The sequence below is a fragment of the Anarrhichthys ocellatus genome, unplaced genomic scaffold, assembly GCF_004355925.1.
Source record: "Anarrhichthys ocellatus isolate YVR2014 unplaced genomic scaffold, GSC_Weel_1.0 scaffold13, whole genome shotgun sequence".
Lineage (NCBI taxonomy): Eukaryota > Metazoa > Chordata > Actinopteri > Perciformes > Anarhichadidae > Anarrhichthys > Anarrhichthys ocellatus.
The window spans coordinates 495,291-522,373 of NW_022280043.1; the positions used below are offsets into that span (position 1 = coordinate 495,291).

Here is a 27,083-nt window from a genome sequence, read left to right on the forward strand (position 1 = left end):
CAGCTTGCTACAGTAAAATATGCTCCCCAAAGTGCCTCCAAGGATGACACATCCATTGTGATACTGTATGTCTAAAGGAAAACAGAGACAGTGAAGCCACAGAAAAGGACTCTGGGTGAGAGGAAGATAACGAACAATAAAGCCAAAGCTGTGCTTCACTGAGAAGTTAAAAGCTTTGAGTCCTGTGACAGGGTTTACATGACTATGCACACCTCTTTGCTTAATTTAGAGACTGGAAACAACTTAAATTTGTGATATTAAATAAAAAACTCCATAGACAATGAATAGGATATTGAATCTGTTGATCTATAATATATCTGTGAGTTCTTACACCAAAATAAGATGCAAGAGCTCCACTGCAGAGCATCTGGTTTCTCTCATAGCCCTGGATTTTACATTATAGTATTATCATACAGCCAACGTTTTTATTTTCTTTCTAGTTTTAGGAAAGAACACATCATGGTAGGGAACCTATGAAGTGTTGTACAACATCTCTTACCTTCCAATTTGCTTATAATGATGGTAGAAGCACTGATGATGCTCTAAACACTCACTGTAATATATGGCACCTTGAACATCCCACTGCTATTGCTAGACTAATGTTCATGGCTTTCAGCTCAGCATGTAATATCATACTCCCTCAGATCCTGTTGAGAGTTGAGCAGGTTGAACATACAAGTACTTTGGTATTTACTGTGATTCTCCGTTACAACAGGCTTATCAAGTGGAGTATGTTTGTTCACGAATCATCCAGCGTCTGCATTTTATGCAAAGACTCAGTCCACGGAGCGGATAAAAGCATTATGTTATTGTTCAACAGGGCAGCCTTTCAATCTTTTGTCCATTATGGCATCACAACATGCTTTGGTAACCTGTCCGTTAAACTCAAATCACAAGTCCAAAACCTGATCCTGCCTCCAAGAGACAGCAGAGGAGGCAGGGCATAGGATGGTATAGGAAATGATAGAAACACATTTCCTGGGAGCAGACATACCTGGTGGCCTCTCATTCTCTGGAAGTGGCCGATTGTGTCACTGATGGTGTACACTCGTACGTGTCCCATGTGCAGGCGGCCTGATGGGTACGGAAACATGGAGAGGACATAAAACTTCTTCCTGTTGGAACTCTGGGAAAACAAAATGATGTACAGAGCTGTAAGAAAACCTAATGAGATGTGGAAAAGACCTTGATTTCAATCCTGAGAAACGTCAATAACAGCGCAGGGGGTTCGTTTTCCATTATCAGACTCGTATAAAAGATGCTTCATTACACTGACGAGGACAGGAATAACAGCTCATCGCATACAGAGCGAGAGCGCTGACTGACTTCTGGTGCGTTATTGTACTGTATGCTCCGGTTATGCCTGATTTACAGTCACAACGCTTTCACCAAGCCAACACAGTGAGTGCTGGTTACACCCAGCGATACACGATTACAGGAAACCCGAGTCGTGAATTCTCCAATAAATCAATTAGGGACCAGGGCTGTCATGGACGCACTTAATCAATGTCGGTCCGTCCCAGACAGCCGCGCGGTCGGACCATTAGGATATATAATCAGCCAGAGCTCCGGGACTGAGGCGAGCTACGGGGGCCAGCGCCAGTAATAGCCGGGAACGCCTAATGACCCATTAATCAATTCATCCTAAAGAAAAGGCTGAAGGTGTTTCCTATGTATACAGATAATCCAGAATATATGTATTTCACTCAGTCATCAGTGTTGACAGCTGTTTATACAGAGCGAGTCTTGGTTTTAATCATATGATGTTTACATTGAGCACGAGGAACCTGGTTATTCGTATCGCTGCTCTATACACGATCATAAGACGGTTTTTATTTCTGGCTGCTTGTAGATTGACAGAAAATGAATCCGTAATTATTTTTAATCATCTCGTAATCGTTCCAAGTCATTCTTTTGGCAGAAATGTTAAATATTTGGTGGTTCCTCTCAAATTTGAGGATTTGCTGCTTTTCTCTGTTTCGTATTGTAAACTGAACATTTTGTTCATTTAATAGTTCATACAATAGTTTCCAAAGAATGATATGAACCTGGATGAGGTGTTTACATGTTGGGTCACTCCAAACAGTTCACCAAAGCCTCCCAGTTCATTTCATGGATTCTCTTCTATTCTTCCAACAGCTATTAAATCAAAGCCTTGCAAAATGTTTTATGTAGTTTTGGACGTTAGTGTATTCTACGATTCCCCAATCAGCCATTCTTCACTAGATTGGGTTGAAACATCAACGAAAGTCAAAGGATAATTTGCAACATTTATGAATGTTTTACAGTAAGAATCTATAATTTTCAAAATTCATATCTTCACTAATTTTCACTTTCTTGCAGCTAAATGTTTCCAGATGTTTCTGTGGTGTCGTGTTAATACAGTTCGGTCACATCTTGAAGTTATAAATTGAGTGCCAGAGATCCAATCAACCCAATCTGGTGAAAAATAAGCAATTGGTGACGCTTCGAAAACACCAACCTCCAAAACTTTAAATAATTCAGAACAAAAAAAGGAGGTATCCAGGTTTCTGAAACCAGTATATGTTTTTACACACACACACACACACACACACACACACACACACACACACACACACCATGACTGAGATGTATTTGGCTTGTCGTGACGTCACCGGGCTAAAGACTTTAGGAAACTGCGTGAAAAGTAACGGCCTCCTCACCTCCTCCAGCGCATCGTTCTGCCACTGTGCCATAATTCGTGGGTGCCACCATTCTTCCACTCTGCGTCGGGTCTCTGTTTTATAGTCCTTCTCCCACACTCCCGTCTCACTGAACAGGGTGCGGAGTCTGGTGGACAGGAGGCCGGCTACTGGGCTCAGGAGAGCGCCGCCGATTTGGCCGGAAAACTGGGAAACACCCAGTGGACACAGAGCCAGCCTTCTCACGGACACCTGCATGGCTTTGACACCTATGACACAGACAGATACAGTGAAAAAACAATGCAGGTAAGATCACATAATAAAAGATCTAACAGATGTGCTGCAAAAACAATTAGTCTATTAATCGATCAGAAAATAAATCGCCAACTTTGGACCGCTCAGATTCAGCAGATTGATCAATAATTGAAACAATCTTTGGGTGCAGCACTCTGTTCCACTCTTATACATAACTAGGACTGATACTAACAATTATTTTTCAATGTTAATTCATTTGTTGATTATTTTCTTGATTAATCAATTAGTTGTTGAGTCTTTAAAATGTCACAGAATGGTGAAGAATGTTGATCAGTGTTTCTCAAAGCCCAAGATGACGTGCTCAAGTGTGTCGTTTCATCAACAACGCAAAGATATTCAGTTTATTGTCATAAGGGAGAAAAGAACCCTGAAAATATTCACATTTAAGATAAACACAGTCTCACAGTTTTCTCTCACAGTCGGTGTTCTTCGCACCACGTCGCTCACACAACAGCATGGCTTTGAGGAATAAGAGGGTTTTTTTCAGCATTGATGTGACTATGCTCGGCTCTGGACAGGCTCTTCCTATTAATACTGCCCCCCGTTGCTCAGATGTGAGGATGACATTTTCAAATTATCTGATTATTCACTGATTTCTCTGCTTCAGATCTGCGCTGCGGTTTTATACACTCATCTTTGCACTACAGGATATGAACTGCTCTGACCGCCTCAGGACATCACCTGCGTGGAAGAATACTGTACGTTTGTGTTTACTTGCATAGAGAGGATGAAATGCTATAACAGGGATGTCACTCTTCTGCACGAGCACAGCTGTGAGGCTAGACGTCGCTTTGGCTTTATGTAGGTCAGACAGTCAACTGCATGTAAGAATAAAACAATTTGACCTAAATTTGTCTCCTATCCAACACACACACACACACACACACACACAGTTTCCAAGGTAACATGAGATATCCGCACAGTCAACTGTTGCTAACCCGACAAGAGAATATGTTCACAGCAGTGACGCATCTGGATGTCAGACAGCGAGGCCTTCATAGCTGCTGTGAAGTACGCCCTGACACCAGAGATGAAGATGGAAATGTGGTAAATAAAAATGAGGATTGTTGTTTATCCAAAGCTGTGGGAGAACTCTCTTTAACTGACTCAGCTTGGATGAAAAGAGTGTGAAGAAACTGCAAGTCTCCACATCATTTAGCAAGAATCTGACAAGGATTTAGTGACCACGATGGACAGATCTTTAGGGGGGGACTCTATGAGTGTAAAACCAGTTGCTCGCTCCGCTCCGCCACCCACCTGCTTGTGGGAATGTGTTTTTCACTAAATTCTCCGGAGTACAACCAGCAGCCGAGGCTCCTCCCTCAGGCTGAGGCTGGGAGAGCCGAGCGCTCAAGGTTGCGTGCTTCTCTGGAGGTACAAGTGAGTGGGCCGAGGCGAGAGACGGAGAAAATGTTTCTATGGTGACTCGGCTCATCCGCTCGGGTGTCTCCTGTGAAGAGTGACTGAACGCTGCCGACAACAAGCTGGTTCACTACAACAGAAGAAGTCTTTCTCTGAACATCTGGATTGTCTTATTCAGATTCTGGGACTTCAGTACTTTTTGGGTACCAGCTGAAGTGTGTCATGTGGTGACAGCTGGAATCGGTACTCAGTCAAACTCTTTGTGTTGCTGAAATAATTATTCAGATTTAAATCATAATCTTGCTCATTTACGACTGTATTATATTCATGCAAAAACTAGTGTATGATTGCTTTGTGTTTGGACTTATAATTAAATTGAAACACTGACGCATTTAAAGACTTTGGCTTTGAGAAGTACAAAAACTTCTATTATTATATAGGTATTATATTTGTGCCTGCAGCAAATAGTTTCAAACGCTACCCAGTCGTGATATTACAGCAACCTCTTGTAGTGTCAACATCTTGATATGTGATTAGATATTGTCTGGGATTTTTGGTTATTATAATAATAATAATAATAATAATGATAGTATACTATCGTGAAATATCTTAAATGTTGCAATTATTGGTCTCCAGGCTAAGTTAGTTATGTATATATGTATCAATAACATTAATCAGCAAGAATTTTGAAAACACCAAATATTACCTCGTTGTTCAAACTTCTCAAATAAGAAAGATTTGCTGCTTTAGTCTGCTCTAAAGAACTGTAATTTCATAAATTCACATTTATATTTTCTAGACACTTTCTAATATTTTCTGACATCTTAAAGACCAAATGAGAATCAGAAAGTAATCGACAGATTAACAGATGATTTAAATAATGAATAGTTGCAGTCCTATAACAAATAACACCTGAAAGCCCCAATGGTCATCACCACAATATGAATGGTTTTCACTCCTCTGCCACAGCCTACAATTAAGATTGTTTAACAAGTTGCAAAATTGTTGAATGTAAATCAATTTACTTCGGAATACTGAAATGTTGTTTGCATAGTTCGGCAGACTGCTGACAGGTCAGTTATATATAAAATGAGCTGTCAAGTATTTTAGTGCTTTTTCACATCTTAGCGGTCTTATATGTGTCACGTGTCAACACTGGACTGCGTAACGCTGGCTCGGGTCCTCAACACGCTCTTTTGACACACAGAGGAACCATGTTGAGGCTACATAGCATTACGCTAGCAGTACATTACATTATACCGGTTTATCCTCGTAGCCGCTCCACTGTTAGCTACAAATACAACGTATAGCAGCTGGTTCAAGTGTTGTGATGGTGTTTAATGTCTTGTTTCTCTGCTGGTCGAGTCACAGTGGAAGTTAAAACAACGTTACATTTCACTTTGAAGGTGCTTACCGTTTTATTTCCTGGTCCTTTATTTCAGTGGTATGGTCGTAGTGACATAACTCCAATAGTTAGTTTGTAGTCCGCTTTTAAATACGCTGTAAATGACCTGCTTCCTTGGATCACGACTTCGCCATAGGCGTCGCCATCTTGGATTTAAATCAACTTTATCAACACGGCGTACGTTGACAAGGACAACCCATGTTCTTTTACACGATACATATATTTTATAAGAGACTTTTCATGCAAACCAATAACACTTTTCTGTGTACTTTACCTCTACATGTTCACATTTTCAAGTTCTTGATCTTGCATATGTAAATAATGTGTGTGTGTGCGCGCGCGCGTACGTGCATGCCTGCATACATGTCTGATTGCCAGAGCTTCATTGTTGCTTTCAGTGATTTCAACGAGTGACGGCTCTGTTTGTTACCTTATCACCCTTTATTTTCCTCAGCCTAATATTATTTTTTTACATTTTTCATTAAAACCTCCAATCTATTTTTTAGTCCAGTAAAATCACTGCCCCCAGCTGAATTAACCAAAATATGCAAATTTGACAAAACAAATTACAATCATTGTTAAGAGTCTCATTTTCATTTGTTATTCCTTTTAATACCACTTATAAGATTCATTTATACAAATGTTAAAATGTTTTATTGCCTTTATTAAAAATAAATGAATTATTCACTGATGACGTAAAGATCTTTATTTATTATTGTTATTATAATTATTGTTGTGAAGAATCTCTATTGGCCGTATCTTTCCTAAACAATGCAGTTATACATGTTTGTAATGCAGTTATAGATATGTGTGTGTGGGTGATTAACTCACCGATAAGCCGTCAAAACTGCAATTATAAATATAATAAATGTAAAAGTTGTAAATAAATGGATTTTGGTCCAGCTGCTTGGCAGCTCTTTTGCACATCAAACAATACATTTGAAGGGTTTTCCTGATGAACTATAAGGACCTGTAGCTAAAAATACAAAATGGAGGAGAGATGATTCTCAACCTGAGAAACAAAGAGGCCATTTTCTGTTTTGCCTCAAACTCTTACTTTATCTTTCATCAAGGATCGCAGTGAAAATAGATTTTAAACTATATTCAAGCAAAACCTTATTGTTTAAACCACTGGTTTGTTGTTTTAAATTCTCTTTTATCCTCTGGGGTCAAATGTGCAGCATTTATTTTTGCATCTACCAAAGTAAATCCATAAATATATACCATAAAATATAACTGAAATAATTCACAAAATACTGCCAGCAGCACAACCAGGGCTGCCACTATACTTGATTTCTGAGAGGAGAACTATTTCTTCAACTTCCAGTGTAAAGTGATTACTGACTGAGAGAACACCTTCCTCACTCTCACTCTCATCTTCATCACATTGCCGAGGAGCTCTGAGGAGGAAGGTAAGGAGGCAGTGTCTCATCAGAGCTCTCCCTGTGGCTCTCACCTTTGATCTGACGTGCATACAGAAGTGGTGAAGGAGGGAAGAAGTCAGAGCCGGTGTGGGGAGAGAAAAGGGAGGGTGGGGGGGTGTAATTAGCAGGAGATAGAGTTCCTCAGTTTTCTGACGTCAGAGAGATAAACCCGGGGCTCTGCTCCGGCCTGCCGTCGTATATCAGAGTTAACTGGGCGCCTCTGCTCAGGGCACAACAGGATGTGGCTGAAGAGGAGGAATGAGAGAGGGAAATGAGGTTTTGACACAGTTGAGACACTGACTCTTTACAGCCAAAGATCTGTCTGCAGATACAGAGGGAGGCTCCCTGATGAATGAGTCTGGTACTCACTTCCTCGTCGTTACAGTATTTCACTGAGGACTGCAGGTGTCAGAGAATGATCTTTTATCATTTGTTTAAACTTGAAATTCTTGCTGAAATCCTGGACACATTTGGAAAATATGCTCCTCCAGCTCTGTTTTGTTTTGGTGCTCCATTCTATTAATTACAAAACTGTTTTACAAAGCAAGGAAAATCAAAGTGTGCCCACGTGAAGGATGCAGTAGGTGTACTGAGGGCAAAAGGTTAGCTTGGAAGTCACTTTTTCTAGTCAGCCGGCAGTGAAGCGCTTTCATATGTCGAATCAATATGACTGTTTGACTAGACCTGATCTAAAGCAGTGGAGGACACTGTGAATATGACAGACATTATACCTTTAATCCTTTGATAACTGGGACACATTTCAAGACCAAGTACAAAATACATCCAATGTCTTTGTGAATGTGGACTTAATGTGTCATTTCATGGACAAAGGGCTACATGAAACACACAAAGAAGAGTTAACTGGGTAAAGATTTTAAAAAAAACGAAGACCCCACAACTGTCCACAGATTTGATTGTTGCCTAATCCTGATTGGATGGATGATCAATAGCCGAGTAAATAAGAAGCATAACCATTCCTAGTTTGATTCCAGTCAGGGACCATTGCTGCATATCTCTCTCTCTCTCGCTGCACATTCCTGTGTGTATTTTACTGACACTTTCACATTTGTTTATTTGATAGTGAAAATGACACATGCAAAAAAAAAAATATATATATTTTTGTTTCACAGATGTATGCCATATCACCGGTTTCCCAAAACAGTCAGAAGAGCTAAAAAAACAACATTATCAATAATAAAATGATTTAGTGTTCACATTGAGAACATGACTCTTCAGCTGATTGAACAAAAAAGATGGTAATCAGGGCAATCACCATAAACATAAACTAACACAAAGTAATCTCCTTATCTGATGCTTGTGAGGTCTGCACTCAAGGACATTTGTCTCCTCCAGGTCAATATTGTTTTCAAAATAATGGTCCTCTATAACTTGACGCATAAGGAAAAATGATATAACTGCAGCAGATGGAGGCACGATGTCCTCAGGGAGCGTCTGAGTGAGCAAAGCCAATTTATTGCCGGAAATTTGTTGAGAAAAAGAACGTACTGAAATAAAACGTGGAATCGGTTCTGAGAAAGTGTCATCCTCTTGATATCTGCCAGCTTTGTCTCAGTGTTCCACTTCTTTTTATTTGATAATAATTAACAGTAAAAAAAAAACCTGCATGGCATCATTCCTCAGTGTAATGGCAAAGTCTTTTAATCATTTTTGGACTGCTTATTGCATCTCAGGTACAAGCAGCCTCTGTTGTTTTTCCAAACAAATCACTTTTGAAAGCAACCAATCATCCTCCTTCTCCAGCCACATCCGCCTCCCCGCTCCCACCACCACAAACAGCCCATGGTAATCACCCCTGTGCTCCCTGCTTTGAAGGAAGATTGCATTTCACCAGCAGAGAACCAGATGACAAACGACCACGGAGAGCGGCCGGAGCAGCAATGCGTTAGGTTGAAAGCAGATGAAGGTAAAGGAGGGGTGGGTGGGGGGCTAACTTGTCTTCACCTGTCCAACGATGACCTTTCATGAACGGGTGTGTGATTCACAATCCGCACCCGCTTCAATGAGAAGTAGGCCGTCGGTGCCACAGAGAAGTAATCTCACACCATCCCAGAGAATGGCGGGCAGCAGGCCGATGGTGGTTCTGACCGTGGTTCAGGGAGCCTGATAAGTGTGATGTTATTTCCAGGACCAGTTTCACATTGACGGTCCTTCACTTATCTGTTCTCACGGAGGACAGAGGCCCGAGAGAGAAACATGGAAGTACAGAGGAGGAGATGAGGAGGTTTGGATCTGGAACAAGATCTTAAATAATCCGTTCAGAAGTGTCTGGCAGGCAGCATCACTCTCTACGCTGATCTTTCTTGCTCTAATTCTCTCGCACTGCTGCAAAGCTTTCACTCACTGAAGATGAAAAATGCATTCCGCAACAGACGAGCTGAAAAACATTTGTTACGTCTTCCCCTCTGACTCCCCATCCACTCTGCCTGATTTCAGAGCAGCTCCTTGGCAATTAATGTAGCTAATTAGTGTACAACTCCTCAGATCCCTCTCCGCTCGACTAGATGCACTCAAACCGGCTGTAATTGAGGCTCGGGTGACAATCTTATTAACATACGAATACTCTGAATACTTCTAAATTAATTTCCACACGCAGTCTTGAGCATTTGAATTGCTCTCGCCTAAAGGTTGACAGTGAGAGGCTATAACTTTATAGCAGTAATTGGGATATGTTTAATCATATGAAGACAAAACAATATGCAATTAAATTATGAGCAGTGGTTGAAAGTGACCATTTGAATTCTACTCCACTGCAACACTGTACGGGTTCCTGTTCAACACTGTACTTTTTAATCCATAACATTTATTTGACTGCTTGCTCAATTTACAATTTACTTTAGTTCACAAGAATAATCCACACAGTAAAAAAAACAACTGTATTTTACGTCTGTAATTTTTATTTCAGGGTTTTAATAAAGCCGTTTTACATTGATATATTGGTTATTTTACTTGAAAGGGTACAACAACAATTTAGCATCACACTTTCATAAAGCTGGGACTCACAAGAGACCGATTTAAAAAAAAAGACATCAACATCGGAGCAGCTGAGGCCAATCATGACTTTTTCTCTCCTGTACGAGCCCCGAAAATGGTCGATCCTACAATTCTCACAATGCAACTCAGTGGCACCTTTGTTAGACCCTCCATGCCTGATAAATGCCCACTTATTTCAAACTCCATGTGCCAACTCCATAACACACAGGCTTTCTCTTAAACATGATGATCAGAAACGTCCTTTCAGTGGAGTCGTTCTCCTCCTGATGAGTAAACTGAACTTCATGTGTAACACAGGCTAAATAAAGGATGAGCACTTCATCCACTACAGTATGTAAGTGATGTGATTTAATTTGAAGGTGTTGATGAGGCCCTTTTTCAAAATGTTTGGCATCAAGGCCTGAATTTAATATCATCTTATGAACGCTCTGTGCTCCAGCACTGTCCAGACTTGTGTTGGTTCTTCAGAGGAGGAATGAGAACCGCTGCAGCTGTGTGATTGATACACTCTAACGGATATTAACACAACATCATGAATGTTTGTGCCCTGCAATAGCATCCACAGTGACACCAAACATGACAATAACTGTTGTATGATCGTTATCAACTAAACAGAATATGTCCTCGACACCACACTGTTGCCGTGGTGATGAGTCCCGGCAGTGATTGGTGGTGTGACAGGCCGAGATGGAGACTTGGAGGACTCACATTTGGGCTCAGACGGGAAAAAAGGGGAGCTTGAACGTTTGTGTCTGTGAGGACGCACGTTCTCCAATCCTCAACTTCTAATGAAGTCCGTTGTCTACGTGAGCCGGTGAGTCGGACTAATGGCGTCTGATCCAGCTCAGAGTCAGCCAGGAGCCACTAACAGGTCCTCCTTTTTGGTTTCCTGAATAAAGAGCCACGTTTTAAGAAAATGAATCTTTCATAAATTCTCCTTCGGCACAAGAGACTTTCATCTTAGTCCCATTTGCATTTTTGTCACCAAAGCAATTTACATTTTTATAGCATAAGTAATGAACACGAAAGTCATTTACAGTTTCTTGCTCTGTTCACCAGTACGTTGTCTAGACTAGAGCATATCTGATGAGGAGGGACCAGCATTTGGAAGCGTGTGGGAGTGTTTTGCGAGCAGCAGAGAGATGTCTGAATGTGCAGAAAGAGAAACAAGCAACTACTTGATTGTTTTAAAGCAAAAACGTTAAGTAGAATTCCCTGTCATAATCAAACAGAGACAAGGGGACTAAGACTTTCAGGTGCAAATTGACACCAAAGCGTCTTTCACTTCTGATGGTCCTCACATCAAATACACGGAGGCAGGCCTCTGGAGCAAATTACACCATTTAGACATCACAGAAGAAAACAATTCATACAAGTGACATTCATATTTGCCAGCCTGCAAAGATGAAAGAGAATAATTCATCACGATTTTGCCTCCGGTCAATGACCTGATTCTGTTAATAGCTTATTATATTTCCTGATGCATTATGTATACATTGTTAGGAAGAGTATTCTAGTAAAAGGCATGGCTGTTTCCTCTTTAAAAGCCATACCAACCCTTTGGAAGTGCCAGAAGAGGAGGAGGGAAGACATGTCTTCAGGAGGGTGGACACAATGAGAGCAACACCTATAAAATGTAAAAAGAATGATATATTTCTTTATCAACAGAACTGTTGATTTGACTTTGATTTGTCTGGTTTGAGCTGTTGTATTGAATTGTACAATGTTACAAGGGATACACATAAGATCACTGTAGATCAAACAACCACACACTCCTGGATATATTTAAAGACCTGCGGTTACAGTCCTGACAGGCTGGTGAGGGAAGTCCTGGTCACGTTTCTATCATCAGTCCACTTCAACTCTGAGTTGCATGAACATTGTTTTTTAACGGCTGGGGTTCAGTTCAGGCCAACGCTGGCTCACACGGTGACCGCAGATTGAAACCCTCCTCGCCAAATTGGACCAGGTGTTCAACCACTACTCCTGATATTTAAACTGTTATTACAACCCTACAAAACTGAGATTAACTGCAGCTGTGTCCCCAGCTGCTAATGTAATCAGACTTGCTGTTTGTGATAAAGTGTTGGATCCAAAACACAAAGAGGATAAGGGTCGGGGGTGGGGGGGGGGGGGGGGGGGGTGAGTGTGTCCTCTTCAGCATCAGATACAGCAGCCAGGTGATACACACTGTGTACAAAACCCCTGCTGCTGCAGCACAGTGGAGGCACGTGTTTATTGATGAATCTGGCTGCCCCTGAGTACACAATATGGCTGAGAGAAACACACACCAACGTACAGAAAGCTCTCAGAGCAGAGAACAGATGAACAAACAAGCAGACAGATAACGGACTGTTGGGTTTCCCTCTCTTAGATGTTTTCATGAGCGAGACAAAACAAAAGTTTTATTTTGTCATTATTGTTTTTGCTTTCTATTTATTGCATTTGATATATCGCCCATACACACAATCTGTTTAGGTAACCATAGTCAAATAAACAGCACAGAGAAGAGTTGATTTCATGCCTGAATTAAAATGATGAATGGCAGTATTTTTTAAGATTTTCCAAATTGAATATTTTGCATAAAATCCGTCCTTGCATTCTTGAACTACTGCGGTTTTATCACTGAATGGAGGGGAATTCATCTTGGTGAGGTAGTGAGAGAGCAGCCCTTGCCTTTTACCTCATCATCACTGCTTTGGTGCTCTTGAGCAAGGCACCTGAGCCCCTGCTGCCAGTGGAGCTATCAGTGGCCAGCATTCATGCTGGGCTCAGTGATTGTCACAGAAAGGTTCTTGTTAATCTTTCCTGCGTGGGATCAAGATTAACTTCTGATCTTTTAGCTCTCTGGCGCATGATGACAATCCCAGCATGTTTCTAAGCTTATTGTGACCTTAAAGGGAATCAACGTCTATTTCATTGAAATGGAATTTAAAAAATACAGAAGTTAGAATGGTGTTAAGCTTCACTTTCAGAATGAACATGGCTCCATGGCTGAGCGATGTTGGCAGATTTTATAACCTAGGGGTGTTTTACATGTATTTAATTGGGTTATTCCAATATGTTTTGTGTCTGTATAATTAAATTTCACAAATTTTAAGCCAACACAATAAATACAGATAAATTATTCACTTCTATTCCTGGCAGTAAGATGGCTTTGAAACACCATTTATATGGTAGAATTTATTGAAAGAGAATCAGTAACAGATCAGTTAAATATAAATGTACTCGTGTTATTACAGACTATTAAACATGAGCAGAGTTATGCCACAGAATGTTTCGTCTCACTTATTTCTATTATTCAGTCTTTTCTCCTCCTGGAGAGAGAAATGCAAAAGTCGCAAACCAACACAGAGACAGCGACAACAAGGCTGGATTTCTGTTTTCAAATCCTTTCATTTCATTGAGAAAGTTGCATTGAGCATGTGTATGTGAGGACTGCTGATTGGAAGATGTGCGCTGAACCTCTGTCCCTGCGCACTGGAGGCTCTCCCCTCACCGCTCCTCCTGTGTTTTCGTGCTCAGCGCCGCTCACACCTGAAGTGACAGAGAGGGAGTGACGCTCAGAGACGCTCCAAGCTGTGATGAAGGCAGCGCGCGGTGCTGCCCTGCCTGCCGCTTCTTCTTCTTTTTCTTCTACTGTACAGCGACTGCAGGGCACATTTGGAGATCAAGTCAGAAGCCAAACAATATCCAAAAGAGGAGTGGGGGGACACGCGCATGTGACAGGCTTTGGACGTTTCCATTCAAACAAGTCCGGCAGGGAATTAAATCTCTCCATCGGGAGCGGCGTTATTAAAAAACCACTGGCGACTGGCGTTTTGAAGCATTGCACGCCTCGTCCGTCGCCTGTGGATCGTCACAGCACCATGCGAGCAGGAGAGACGCGCCCTGTGCCATGCTGAACGACTCTCCGACTCTCCTGCTGGCTCTCACCGCGGTGGCCGGACTTCTCCAGCGATGTCAGGGCTGGAGCGACGAGGAACTCCTCCTGCCGCCCAACAACTCCTCCAACGGGTTCCTGTCCAACCTGGAGGTGGACGTGCGCTTCTCCAAGAGGTCTGTGGAGGAGAGCGACGCCTCGCCCGACGGCTCCTCCCTGCAGACCATGTCCCAGTGCAACGTGAGCGTCCAGAGACTCCAGCCCACCTCGCTGGTGGCCCGCTGGGACAGCAGCTTCGGTTTCCAGTGTGACGTGCTCATCTACACCACCAACAACCACGGAAGGGCTTTTTTCTCCGCGTCTTTGAACAGGGCGATCTCCCCCGTCGTCATCGAGCACCTCGGGGTCACCGGGGGTCAGCAGGAGCTGCGGCTGTGCGTGGGCTGCGGGATGTCCCGATACCGGAGGTTCGGTCAGGGCAGGTCGAGGGGCCAGCAGGCCGGGGATCAGGTCGCTTTCTGCTGCGTGGATTTCAGCCTCGACGAGCTGAAGGGGGACAAAAGTTGGAGGCTGAACAGAAAGCCCATCGAGTCGACACTTGTGGCTTGTTTCATGACTTTGGTCATCATTGTGTGGAGTGTTGCTGCTCTCATATGGCCAGTCCCGATCATTGCAGGATTTCTGCCCAATGGGATGGAGCAGAGGAGACCGAGATAATTGAAATAATCTTTATTATAATTAGCCTGTGCTGCCTATACTATAATTGTAGCCATTCAACTGTTCACCTGAATGAATGATTGAGGAGCTTTGGAGACACTTTGACCAAATCTTTTAGTTTTGGGTGTTCTTTAATCCTTATTAGAGCTCCTCATGATTAAGACAACCAAGGTAAAGTATGATGGATTATACTAGCCAATAGTAATCTGGGACCAACACCAATGTGTTTTGTATACCCTTGTAGGCCTTCCTATAGATTATGTCAGCGTAGACTGTGCACACTTTTCTCTTTAAACAGTGTTTGTATAGTTTTTAATCTTTCTAGAAAGTTTTTGCCTTATCCCATGTGTAGGATTTTTTGCACTGAAAACTGAACTTTAAAGTGTGCTGTTACATATATAACCTATAGTCTTGTTCAAAGTAAATGTAATAGTTTTTTCCCAATACGTTCTGAAAAGATAGATGTTGTTTCTGATTGACATGTAGAGAGGGTTTCAATAATTATATTGTTAGATTTATAATGTCAAGATCAATAGGCGTGCTTATTTGTATTCATGTTGCAGCGGTTTCAATGATAATAAAATTGATTATAGGCTATAACTCAGATTCTGTCTGAACTGTTCTCTGTAGCCTGAATCAATTTACTTCTAGTGAACACAACATGTGGTCCAAAGTGGAAAATATACTCAGTTGCCAGTTTATTAGGTACATCAAGCTAAAACCAATGCAGTCTAATGCAACAGTCCATTCAATAAAATCTGCCTTTGTGAAGGTCATAATGTTTAGTTTTACTAAAACTGTTTTAGACAGGCGTTAAATCAACTGTGTTCATTTTGGAGGATGTAGTTTGTGGTGCTGTTAAGCTGCATTTCATTATACAGAGAGGTGTTTTTGTTCTCGTTGACCCACATTGATATAAATGGGATGGACTAAATAATAGAAACATCTGTCAGTATAACACAATACAATTCAACAGCACCACAATGAACCCTCCAAAATGATCATAAAGATGATCATATTTTAACACGGATGAGGTACAAATTGCAGAAATAGATTTGTTTTTTAAATGATCACATACATTATGAAAATGCCGGGCTATATGCAACTTTAATTATACATTTTGCTCACACTTGGTATTAACTGCAGATGTGGAATTATTACCAGAAGTAAAACCGTTGAGCAGGAGGTTATCTCTTTGTCCCTCTGTCTGCGTAGATGGGAATTGGGAGATTTACTCCACGTCTGCTACAAATGGTTGTTTTAGTACTGCAATGTAACTCATGTTGACTCATGGGTTGCTTTGCCCCCCAGAACTAAAGACAGTTTCTCCACATACAACCTGCTCTTTTCCCCAGTGTAAATGTGTTACTGTGACTTTAGTGTCAGTGTATGTTATGTGGCTCGCCAAGTCAAGAGAGACTTTACCAGCCTGATCCATAAACAACAATGTTTAGTATCCTACTGAGCTGACTGACCAGTTTATGATGATGACAAATTCGTAGATGTTTATCTGTAAAAATAAGCTTTTTTTTATACAGCCAATTGATCATTTAATTATTATGTAAAATACACTTAATTGTCAGTTTGATAAATTCGCTCAGTTTTAACCAATACAATTCAACAGCCCTTCAATAATCCTCTTTTAATTAGGGTTGTAAGTGGGGTGGACAAAATGACAGAAAACCTCTCAGTATAATAATATAAAGACCAACAGCACCAGCTACAACCTCCAGCATTTCTCTACTGGGACTCTATTCTCACAAGTTCGTGTTGAGCCTGCAGTACTATAATGTATAATATGGTACCACTGGGCTATAATTAGAAGAATAGTAGCCTATATACTTTGTAGGCTATTTAATAAATTAACACAATTGTATTTTTAATTGCAAATAAATATTTGTCAAAATTATTCCGCAGATTTAACTAATAACAGTAATTTAACAGTAATATTTTGCAGTTTTGGTTTAACTTGGTACCTGCCAAAATGGCAGACCCGACCACGCCTTTTGGTTACCTGGTGCTTTAACGCCGCCTTTGCTCCTGACACACACTCACACACACACATACAGGAAGCGGAGGAGTTGTGTCTGCTTTTCACGTAAACGAAAAGGAAAATGTGGCGCACTTAAAGTCGCACCTCTGGACGAGAAGCGATGAAATATGCGCAGATATCTGGACCACATTTCCTCCGGATCAAATAGAAGAACATTATAGGACAGCATGTCGTCATCGGGAGTCGCGTTTCAGCTTTTACTTCTTGCATTCATCGCCTTCCCTGTATCAGGTAAGTTACAGCTTAATTATTAACCAGCAGGACAGACACGCTGATGAGCCGAAAGATCTGCTGTTTGAATATGAACACGTGATTGTGTGGAGACACGTGGAGGTCTCATCAAACAGTGTTGCTAAGCTGTTGTTATTGTGCTGATTACTGCTAATACGTTGGGACCTGGATGACTTTAATGATTGCTATGATGAGTCGTGTCTGAGTCAATGAAGTTATAAGTCGGGATCAGCGCGAGGAAGGACACAAATGAAAGAAAGGGCCTGTTGTATCCGTGAGGAGTTTCTGCTGTTGACTCAACTGACCAGTTTTCTGTTAAACAGGAATATCCTCATTAAAAAAGGCTGGCAGACCTAATCTGATGTGTCATCTGTCATATGATGATAGGGTGTGTCTGTGTTGTCCACACACACACACATCCAGAAACATACATACAGCATATGAATATAGAAAGAGAAATAATAGAGTGTAAACCAGGATATGCGAGACAATGGAGAGGTGCTTCAAGCCATGTTTTAACATGGCTCTGTTTGCTCAGGTCATGCCTGGTTAGTCATAGCTGTTGGCCTCATCTCTCAACGCAGTTAGTCATTGTGACTTTGTTAATAACTTAGCAAGACATCCGTAGATTCAGATTTTCCGTGACATCTAAGAGGTCATTTCATTGGGATTATTGCGTGTTATTCAGCACTGAACGTCTGTGTTTTGTTTTTGTTTTTTATCAAAGTTTCTCCCTTTTCTCTTAATTCCCAATTTTTCCCTAGGGGTCCAGAAGCTGACCGTCATCCCGGTCAGGGGCACCTACCTCAACATCAGCAGTAGTCATGTCAAAGGTTGCAAAGTGTGCACAGGGGCCGGACGCTCACGACAATGTAGTCCATCCCTCGTGATAAAAGACAGCGCTCCTGTCTCAATGGAGTTTGAATGCTCCAGACCTCAGACCTCTGATGTATTCAGAGTGGAAATTGTGCGGAATATAGGTAAATATAGTACTCCAGCAATGTTATTGGAATGGCTCTTCTTTTAAAGAAATTGTATTATCTTGCAGAACTAATGTAGTTGGATTTGTTTGTTGTAAAATTCATCGGTTAATATCTCCTCTCAGAATGTACCACAAAGTTGTGCAATGGCCACATCATCCAGGCTGACTCCGACTCACTTCCTTTGCTGGATTTTAACCGCAAGTTCACCTGGAACCTGAAGGCATCTGCGACGAAAGCGTTCAAAATAGACTTCAACAAGTTGGGTGTGAGACAGATCAATCCGTCTGAGAGATGTCCAGACAGACACAGCTACACCCTGCAGGCCTTCCAGGCTACAGGGAACGTGGCCGTGGGGAAATACTGCAGAATGGGACCCGTCGGTAGTGCTCAGATACTGAATCAAGGGAGCTTTTCTCTGGACGTCCCAGCAGGGCAGAAGCTGCAAAATGCCCAGTTTGATGTGTCTGTCGGGGAGGAAATCAAATGTGAGTTGGTGTCTGATTGATTGCCCATGCCCCGTGTGTCACACGTCACATTGTTTGACCGTTGTATGCATCTTTTTTTTTTTTTTTTCCCTCTCACAGCTCTTGCTAAAATTACACTGACGTTACCAAAAGGGACCTCGTCCTCAGAGTTGTTCTCTCCAAACTACCCGGACGGTTTTCCTGACGACGGCGTGATGGAGTGGTACTTTCAGGTGCCGGACAAACAAAAGACAGCCATTCAGTTCTTGAATCTCACACAGCCGCATTGTGTGAAGAAGGGGACGGCGGTGGAGTACCACAGCACAGGTAGAGGGGCGTCGGTGCGGAGTCTGACAGACCCGCAGCCGGACCACATCCAGGGAAAGTTCACCCTGAAGCTGAGGAACTGCGAGACGGACAGAAGAAGTGTTGGTTCTGCTGGACTGTCGGTAAACTTCAAGGTGTCTTCCTCAAGTGCAAGCTCATCAGGTTTGCTTATCATTTTTAACTTTTGACCTCTGCCAAGATAGTTATGCATTTGTCCCTCTGTAGATGTAATGTTATACCTCTCAAATATTGATCAAAATAAGTGGCAGGTAGACCTTGAGACCTGGATGGGTTTGATTTTGTGGGTGATCTGGATCTTGAAGAAAGTTGTTTTTATCCACGCTATACCTATGACGCTAACTGAGATGGGTTATTTCTAAGGGTGAAATTTTAACCTTCGATTGATGATTAATATTAGTGGAACATTTAGCAGCTGAAGAGACAGATATTTCCCTCAGGAGTTGGTAGAGACCATAAATCAGCTAAAAGACGGTGTCTTTTGAGATTCAGCATGTGACTGCTTTAAAGTTACCAATTACAATTGATCCTTCAAACATGTTTTGTCTGTTGGTGTCAAATCATTTATTTTTATAAAGATGTGAAATGAAAAAGAAAGCTAATGTTAGAATGCAAATGTATCCCGTTAAAGAAGTATAACAGAAAGCAGTTTCTGGGGTCATCAGCAACATGGTGAATGGTTCAGTGTCGGTGCAGGTTTTGCTGTTGATTAAATACTTTCTAGGATGACGGATGTCTCCTCTACATGTTGCAGCAGGGTGCAGTTTCATCAGTCAGGAGTGGGATAGAAAATTCCCTGCTCTATGAAAAGGCTTCTGTGATGATGAGTAAGGTGTGTGACGTGGGGAGTGGGCCTCGTGGCGTTTATCTGAGGGGAGCTCTGAGATTGCCTCATCGCTGAGTCTCAAATGACTGCGCACACTTCCTTCAACGTTCGGGGAATCCCGTTTGGCTCTATCGGTCAAATCGAAATTCAAATTCCTGTTTGACATGGTTGTGATTTGAAACGCAGGTGCCCAACACATTTGTGTGCTTGTGGGAGTTGGTGAACAGAGGAAATGCTAATATCTTATTGTATTTCATTCTGTAGTGTCGTGTGAAGTGGATATGAGCAAAATGGATGGCCTTTCTCTTCACATCGAGAGGTTGAGGTCGGCCTCCGTCTGCATGATGAAAATAAACTCTGTGCCGAAGGAGAAGATCACAGTGACGTCAAAGAGTAAGCTGACTTTCCAGGACTGCTTTCCTGAAGACGTACAAGTCACCGCCACGAGAGTCATAAGTAAGTCCAGATTGAAGCGTCCCCGGGCCTGGAAAATAAGCCTTGAATCATTCTTATAACTCACCATACTTTATTTTATTAGATTAATAATTACACAGACCAGGATGATTATAATCTGTGTAATCCCCTCATTTTATTTAGTATTGGACGTTAAAGAGGCGCTTCAGAAAACTATATTTCTCTCACTTACTTTTGGTAGTATCCAGATAGTTTGGGTTTAATTTGTCCGGGTTTTGAGACAAGTTGCCGTTTCTCGTAGTCAACATTGCTCTATGGAAACGTAGTCTCCTTTTTAATCTGGACATTTCTCATGAGACATTTTCATTGGCTAGAAATCAGCTTCAATTTAGTTTCTCCAACCAGAAGTGTGAAAATGCCTTTTTCAGAGTGCAGTCGACTCAAAGACTGCCCGAAGAAGCCGGACCGTCTGTCGGTGCCTGCGCTGCCGCCCTGCTTCCCTTTCCCTCTGAGCAGTGTGACCTGGACTCTCCGTCCCCCTCAGGGCGGCACAGTGGAGCTGTCCTCTCCCACTGAGCTCCTCAAGCAGTCCCTACCTGGGCAGCAGTGCAACGACAGCATCATTATCACAATGGCCGAAAGCGACGGCACTACTATCGGAGACTTCTGCCCTCAGGGAGCCATAAAGACGGTCCAAATCCACACCAACATGACTGTCACTGTGTCCCGCGTGGAGGGTAAAGCACTAAGCACGCCCCTCAAGCATATGCTGAGTGCCATTTTTAAAGAGGGGATAGCAGGTAACAAGCCAAACGAATGAAATAAATACATTAAATGCATGTTTTTTAGTGATATTAAATATTCCTTTCTTTCTAATCATTTTCAGAAAGTTACATATTCACTGTATTTCCAAAGAGAGACACTCCTGTCCATTTGGCTACTCCTGGTTGGCCAGTAGGAATGAAGTCTTTCACCACCGTCTCCTGGATCGTCGCCGTCCCCTCGAAGATGGACGCTCACCTGATGTTTGCCAACCTCAGCCAGCCCAAGTGCAGCAACCGCCACACTAGAATCAGGGTGCAGAGAGTCGGCTACCTGGAGGAGGATTACAGCCGCAGGGAGGACGAGCATGCCGAGAGCGAGATCACCGTCACTTCGAACTTCTACCTAAACATGTCCAACTGTAAGCCTGAAAGAGGGGACTTCAGCGTCATCACCAAGGTCACCCTGCAGAAGAGTAAGAGGACATTCTGTACGGTTACTCCGTCTGCATTGTAGTTTTGTGTAAGCTGTAATTCCCCCCCCCCCCCCCCAAAAAAATTGGACTGCGTGTTTTAAAGGCATCTTCTCTAAGTGGTACTTTTAGCCATGCTAGAGTCTGCACACTAGATAACTGTAAATTAATAACACGTGCTTTCACATCTTTTACATGCGTTTCTGTACTTTGTGTTTAGCATGGCTGCCGACTGTAGACAATCCAATCCATTTGTCATGAGTCAGAAGAGGTTAATGAAAGTGTTAATCTTCAGGCTTCAGTAGCTTCTTTTTTAATTTTATGGACTCTTAATTTCATGTACAACAGAAAGTGTTCATGAAAGATTGTATCTGTTGTTGTCTCTCATTTAGGCCGTCTGCTGACCATCATCCTGAGTGCGGTGGCTGCTCTGTTGGTCATTTTTGTCATCGTGCTGGTAGCTGCCTGTGTGGTGATTAGGTGAGTGGATCGGCTTCATGTTTTATTCTTCAAATTTGATCATTTATACTTTAAAATGAGGTATTTTTGTCTTTTCGGATTGCTCGCTTGTGGAAAGAATTCTGCAAGTTATTGTTTTATAAAATATAGTGAAGTGCTTTGTTAAACTACATGTTTGCCTCAACCTGCTAGAGATTTCCTCATTCATTTAAAAGTGTTTCACGAAACAGTTTGATGCCGTATACCTCTTAAGCTCTCTGTCGTCTTCTGCTCAACAGGAAGAAGAAGAAGCTGAGTCATCAAGTGTCCATCTACAATCCAAACGGCACCAGCTTCCTGCCAGGACACAACGGCTTCCCAAAAACACGCGAGGACAACGAGTCCCACGTGTACGCCTCCATTGAGGACACTCTGGTCTACACGGACCTGCTGAGGAAGGGGGCAGAGATGGGGGTCTACGGGGAGTTTGACACAGACCGGCCCTTCACGGGGCACACAGACTCACAAAAGCCACTGGTCTGTAGCAACGCCGATACAGACGACATGCCAGTCGGGGCTTACCAGCAGTTTCAGGCTCCTCCACTTCCCGTCAGGCCCCCGAGTCACATCCAACCCCTGGTGGACAATGTGATTTACCAGGCTGGAAGTGAAGAGGATCGCTCTCCCAATCTGGGGCCGCGGCTGGAGCCGGAGGGAGGGAACTGAGGAGGAGATTGGATTGAGCTCTCTACTTTTCTCTTGACCTACTTGAACTTTGAGATATTCATTCCCTGGCATCCTTGTGATTACCCGCCTTGCAAGAAGCCGTTGTTTTTTTTTCTGTCGAGCGTAGTTTTGCACCAAAGCCACGGCACACTAAATAACCCTGTTGAAACCCGCCTGCAGCTCTTACCTTGTTTCATCTTTTATGAAGACGGAACATAATCATCCTCTTTACACCAGTTTTGCCGCTATGAAAAGATCTCGTTGTTACTTTTAGATAATTAATATTTTTCTATGATATATTTTGTACATATCACAGTTTTTTTTTACGCATGAGCAAACTCATGTGCTGCTTACATGCAGAGTTTTAAATTTCCATCATTAAACAGACGAATAGAGAGGACTCCACTGCTGCACTTTTATGGCATCATCACAACATGATGGCCTGTATTGCAGGAGATTGCAACAGCAGTGTACGGACTCGTATCGTTCTGTTGTTTATCACTGCTTTTACAGCAGCTATGGAGACTTCTACATACTGCCATGTGCCTTACAGAGAGGGCAATGCACTCCTGCTAATACAGTTTAGGATCTTAGTTGTTTTTCGTTTTGTAAAAGAAGAAAAAAAAAAAAGAGTGCTTTTGTTCTTTTTTTTGGACCCATTTTGGACTGATCTGCTGCTAGCTACGTGATGTGTTTCTGTGGTCATTCAGGGACTTGTTTTTGTTCTCTACTTGTGTCTCATGACGAATGACAATCCCTAGTCAGAGACCATGTTTTACTATTTGTTCTGAAGACCACAGATCCCTTCTGACATTAAAAAGCCTTTGTACAAACTTCATTACAGTGTGTGAGCAGAAAGTTATCTTTGTTGGTTGACTGAATTGTGATATTAATAGCAGGTAGCTTTTAAAAGAGACACTGCGACGCATATAATTTAACATGTGTGATGAGTGCTTGTGTGTTATTGTGAACACAGATCTAAAAGGTCATGGTACACAAGTCCTAACTACAGTGAGTCACAGTCAAGTAGAGGTTTTCCGTGCTGTTTTTGACATGAACTGGGACAGAAAACAATAACGGCATATCAAAATCTTTATCGATTTTGATATTATGGCTGACTAAGAAGATGCCAGAGTAGTTGGTGTCATTTGAAGAAAAGTGGGATTCAAGTTTTTACAATCAAACTGGTGAAAAATGCTGAATAAATTGTGTTTTTGTCTTGTTAAGCCATGTCCCATGTTCAGATAATGAACTGCAGAGGGAGACAGAGTTCCAAGTTGCCATACGTTCATTGTCACTCCTGAGGAAATAAAGTGTAAAACAATGCAAGAACTCTCTAAATGTGAAGTAACTGGGGTTAAGAGCGTGTAGAATATGACCCATGAATACTTAACAGGCTGATCGACCGACAGTGTTAAAGGAACTGAGATGACATGCTCTCTGACACTGCTGTTGACTATATCAGCGCATGTCCATGGTGACGTCCAAACATGTTTATCTGAGGTAACCATTAAGAGTGCCAACACAGAAATGAGGTTTTCATGATGGAATGTGTGTGTAGGGTGGAGACACAACTCATTGTACTCATTAATTGGGGACAGATGTTTTTAGAAAAGTAGGACCAGCAAACCTCCAGTACACACTTTTATTTTTCCTGACTTTGACCGTGGAGTATGTAAAGTGGTGACACTTGAGAAAGGAAAGGAGAAGACCTTCTAACCTTTCCTTCTGATGAGCAAAAGAGTCTCATTACATCGACTGAGTTTGTGAGCAAGACAATGCGAAGTCTACAACTGAGGAGACACATGTTTATTATATAATGTAATATAAGCAGCATAACTTTACATACAGTAATAGAAATAAAGAGGGCCTCAGAAAAGGCACTCGTGGCTATTGTTCTTCAGTAAAAGTAGTTTAATTGGATTGATTAGCAGATAACATAAAAATACATATAACAAAGACAAGCCATCCAGTGCTGTTTACCTTGATGAATATCTAAATATGCTGGAGCATTTGAGAACAGGACTTTATTGAATGTATGCAACATGTTTATCTTACACAATGACATACCGTATCCCAGACCAGCCATGCACATCTCTTGGGTCAAGAGCTTAAGAAAAGATGCAGCACGTACGCAAGCATTGCATACATTTACCTGATACTCTACATGTTTCATTCTTCTCTGCAAAAAGTATTCAACGTTCACATCAGTGTTTATCTTAACGTCAGACACCAGCCCTCAGATGATGTTGAACTCGCACACGGAAGCCTTTTCAGCTCGGCAGCTCTCATCGAACCACTTCCCGTTGGCTGTGGTGGAGAGGATGCCACAGTTCTGGCTGCGGCCTCCGTCCGGCTGCAGGGTGATCTCCGTCTCCCAGTTCTTGAAGCGCACGCTGGAGCCCGATTGGTCCACCCACTGGCCCTCGGTCACCATGTCATTGACGCCCAGCCAGATGTGCTCCTCTGGGCCGATGCTCTGACGTACGTAGTTGTAGAGCTGGTCGTTCTCGTCTCCTATGAGAGGAGTGCTCAGAGTGCCTCCCTTGGCGATGCAGTCCTCGCTGGCTGCGTGGAAGGTCTTCTTCAGCGGGTCAGCCAGGAAACACTTGCCGAGGACCTTGGTGCCTCGCAGACAAACTGAGAGGGAAATGAGGAGAAAGTCAGTGTGGCTCAGGTGTTATTGCTCTCCATCACTGGAAAGATGTTGAATTCTATTATATGTTGGTGCTGTTGTCCTTCTATTCTGATTCATTAACTAAATAGTTAAATATTCTTTCCCATAAAATGTAATTGTGTGATGTTTATGACAAATGTTTTTTCCAGGACAAATACCTGTGTGTAAAGCTTGCTGCTCTTTCAGCAAATTCAGCTCTTGAACAATGTCAGTAATCTGTTTCTTCAGCTCCTCAATCGCAGCACTGTTTGCAGAGTCTGTTGAAGAGGCAAAACAAGTGCGAAATGTATTCTACAGCACAACGCATTCGGTATCGCTGACGTGCTCTCACATAGTAGCTCAGTGTGGTTATTCTCATTACTGGACATTACTTTCATATCCAACGTCAAGTTAATAACCTACCTCTCTTTCCAGTTCTATTCTTTGATGAAGTCTGCTGCAACGTGCAGTGTGCCAGCAGGAGAAGGCAAAACATCAACATGTGAGCATCCATAACACCTGGAGAAATACTTTAAATCCACCGTAAAGAAACTGTTTTTGTTGCAGCAGCACAGAAAAAGCTCCTCGCAGCTCAGAGCTTTGGCCAGACAGAGGATGTGGTGTTTTACAAGCCCGGGGTGGCGGCACAGAGTTGAATGAGGAAATCTAATCTGAGAGAGAACAGATGTTTTACAGATGTTGGTGTTGCTTTTGAAATGCTGAAGGGAGATGGATGGTGAGCAGGGCTTTGCAGAGTTTAACAGACAAGCGTGACTCAGGTTCCATAAATTACAGCAGTCTGTGTGTGTGGTTTCACATCTGTTACATAAACATACTTCCATTTGTTCCCTCATCAATTATCTGCATCTGTCATGTACCACTTTATGAGCAACAAACAGTTCTGCCTTTTCTTAGTTGCTTGCTAAGTGAACGGTAGGTGTTTCCTGTTGTGACTCTGCTGAGGGCTCCGACAGGCCAGAGGTTGGATGTTTTGGGGGTTTCTCCCACAGCACTACATCTGGATCTCCTCAGTGAGCTGGACGAGGTGCAGCTGACACGTGGCAGAGACTTATATAATGAGACTGTTGTGAATTTGAAATCCGGTTACGTTTCATCCATGTTCTCTGTCAGGCTGGTCTTCACTAGAGAGTTTCAGTGATCTCTGCCAACACTGTCCTCTAAATGTTTAGCGACCGCATATTTCACTCTGAATACACACACCTCACAGCCAAATAACACATTAAAGTGATGCAATAAAGATATGCACTTCCAAACATGAGCAGATACACTCCATAATAACACAGGTTTTTATCTTGTATTCAAAGACAAACCTCTTGATAAAGAGAGTTTAGACTCCCTCTTTTTCTCCTCGATATTTATTAAGGGTCATTAGGGTCACTTATCTAAATCCATCGGTATTTAAATCATTCAGGGAAAGCCTTGTTACTTATCGACAAATGCAAATTACTTCAATAGGTTGAGTCGATATCTTCTGTAAACATGTAATATAATCAAATCTTTAGGATCACGGCTGAGTGTAGATTTGCAGGCTTGATGGTGTGAGCGATGATCCTGAGACACAGAGATGGCTGTTACAACCAATTTTGGAGCAAAGATCCAAAATGTGGATGCAAAGATTAAGCACAAGGTGTCAGCTGGCGACCAACCACTGAGGACTGTCAACGGTCTGGCAGAGAGACGGGGAAGATCCAGGTTTTATAAACCGAGGTTGATGAGACTGATGAAAGGCAGGTGTGCTGGCTGGGTGCATGGTTGACGAGCTGATGAACCACAGGTGAGTAAAATAGACCAAAGAGCTGAGTAAGGAAAACCACTCACACACACACAGGGAAAATGATTGAACCTTTTTTCTCCAAAACCCCTAGTTTATATCTATATATATATATATATATATATATATATATATATATA

At 42.2% G+C, this 27,083-nt stretch overlaps 4 protein-coding genes across 7 annotated transcripts in view; 2 read left to right on the forward strand and 2 right to left on the reverse strand.

Annotated features, from left to right (window-relative positions):
• The window catches only part of lars2 (leucyl-tRNA synthetase 2, mitochondrial), a 31,179-nt gene extending 25,296 nt beyond the window's left edge, over positions 1 to 5,883 (reverse strand). Inside the window, exons 1-3 of the mRNA XM_031853121.1 lie at positions 5,755 to 5,883; positions 2,685 to 2,932; positions 995 to 1,126 (exon numbers count right to left, since the gene is read on the reverse strand). Coding sequence (XP_031708981.1) covers positions 995 to 1,126; positions 2,685 to 2,921 — 369 coding nt within the window. The 5' untranslated portion in view covers positions 2,922 to 2,932; positions 5,755 to 5,883. The remainder of the gene's footprint in view (positions 1 to 994; positions 1,127 to 2,684; positions 2,933 to 5,754) is intronic.
• Positions 5,884 to 13,630: 7,747 nt separating this feature from the next.
• Positions 13,631 to 15,790, forward strand: tmem158 (transmembrane protein 158). Its single transcript, XM_031852910.1, has one exon. It carries the CDS (start codon positions 14,080 to 14,082, stop codon positions 14,779 to 14,781), a length of 702 nt encoding a protein of 233 aa, XP_031708770.1. The 5' UTR covers positions 13,631 to 14,079; the 3' UTR covers positions 14,782 to 15,790.
• An 852-nt stretch (positions 15,791 to 16,642) lies between these two features.
• On the forward strand, positions 16,643 to 23,333 carry cdcp1a (CUB domain containing protein 1a). Its single transcript, XM_031852902.1, has 9 exons — positions 16,643 to 17,065; positions 17,830 to 18,045; positions 18,171 to 18,533; positions 18,633 to 19,001; positions 19,948 to 20,139; positions 20,526 to 20,897; positions 20,984 to 21,334; positions 21,724 to 21,811; positions 22,069 to 23,333. The coding sequence occupies exons 1-9, from the start codon at positions 17,002 to 17,004 to the stop codon at positions 22,493 to 22,495; spliced, it is 2,442 nt and encodes an 813-aa protein (XP_031708762.1). The 5' UTR covers positions 16,643 to 17,001; the 3' UTR covers positions 22,496 to 23,333.
• Positions 23,334 to 24,177: 844 nt separating this feature from the next.
• The window catches only part of LOC116386570 (tetranectin), a 12,636-nt gene continuing 9,730 nt past the window's right edge, over positions 24,178 to 27,083 (reverse strand). For 2 of the 4 annotated variants that reach the window (XM_031852906.1, XM_031852907.1), the window contains 2 exons: positions 25,331 to 25,429; positions 24,284 to 25,135 (listed from right to left, as the gene is read on the reverse strand). In XM_031852906.1, the coding sequence (XP_031708766.1) occupies positions 24,735 to 25,135; positions 25,331 to 25,429 (500 nt within the window). In that variant the 3' untranslated portion in view covers positions 24,284 to 24,734. Of the gene's footprint in view, positions 25,136 to 25,330; positions 25,430 to 25,574; positions 25,752 to 27,083 lie in introns of those variants that run through there. The other 2 variants (XM_031852909.1, XM_031852908.1) reach the window with 2 other exon arrangements.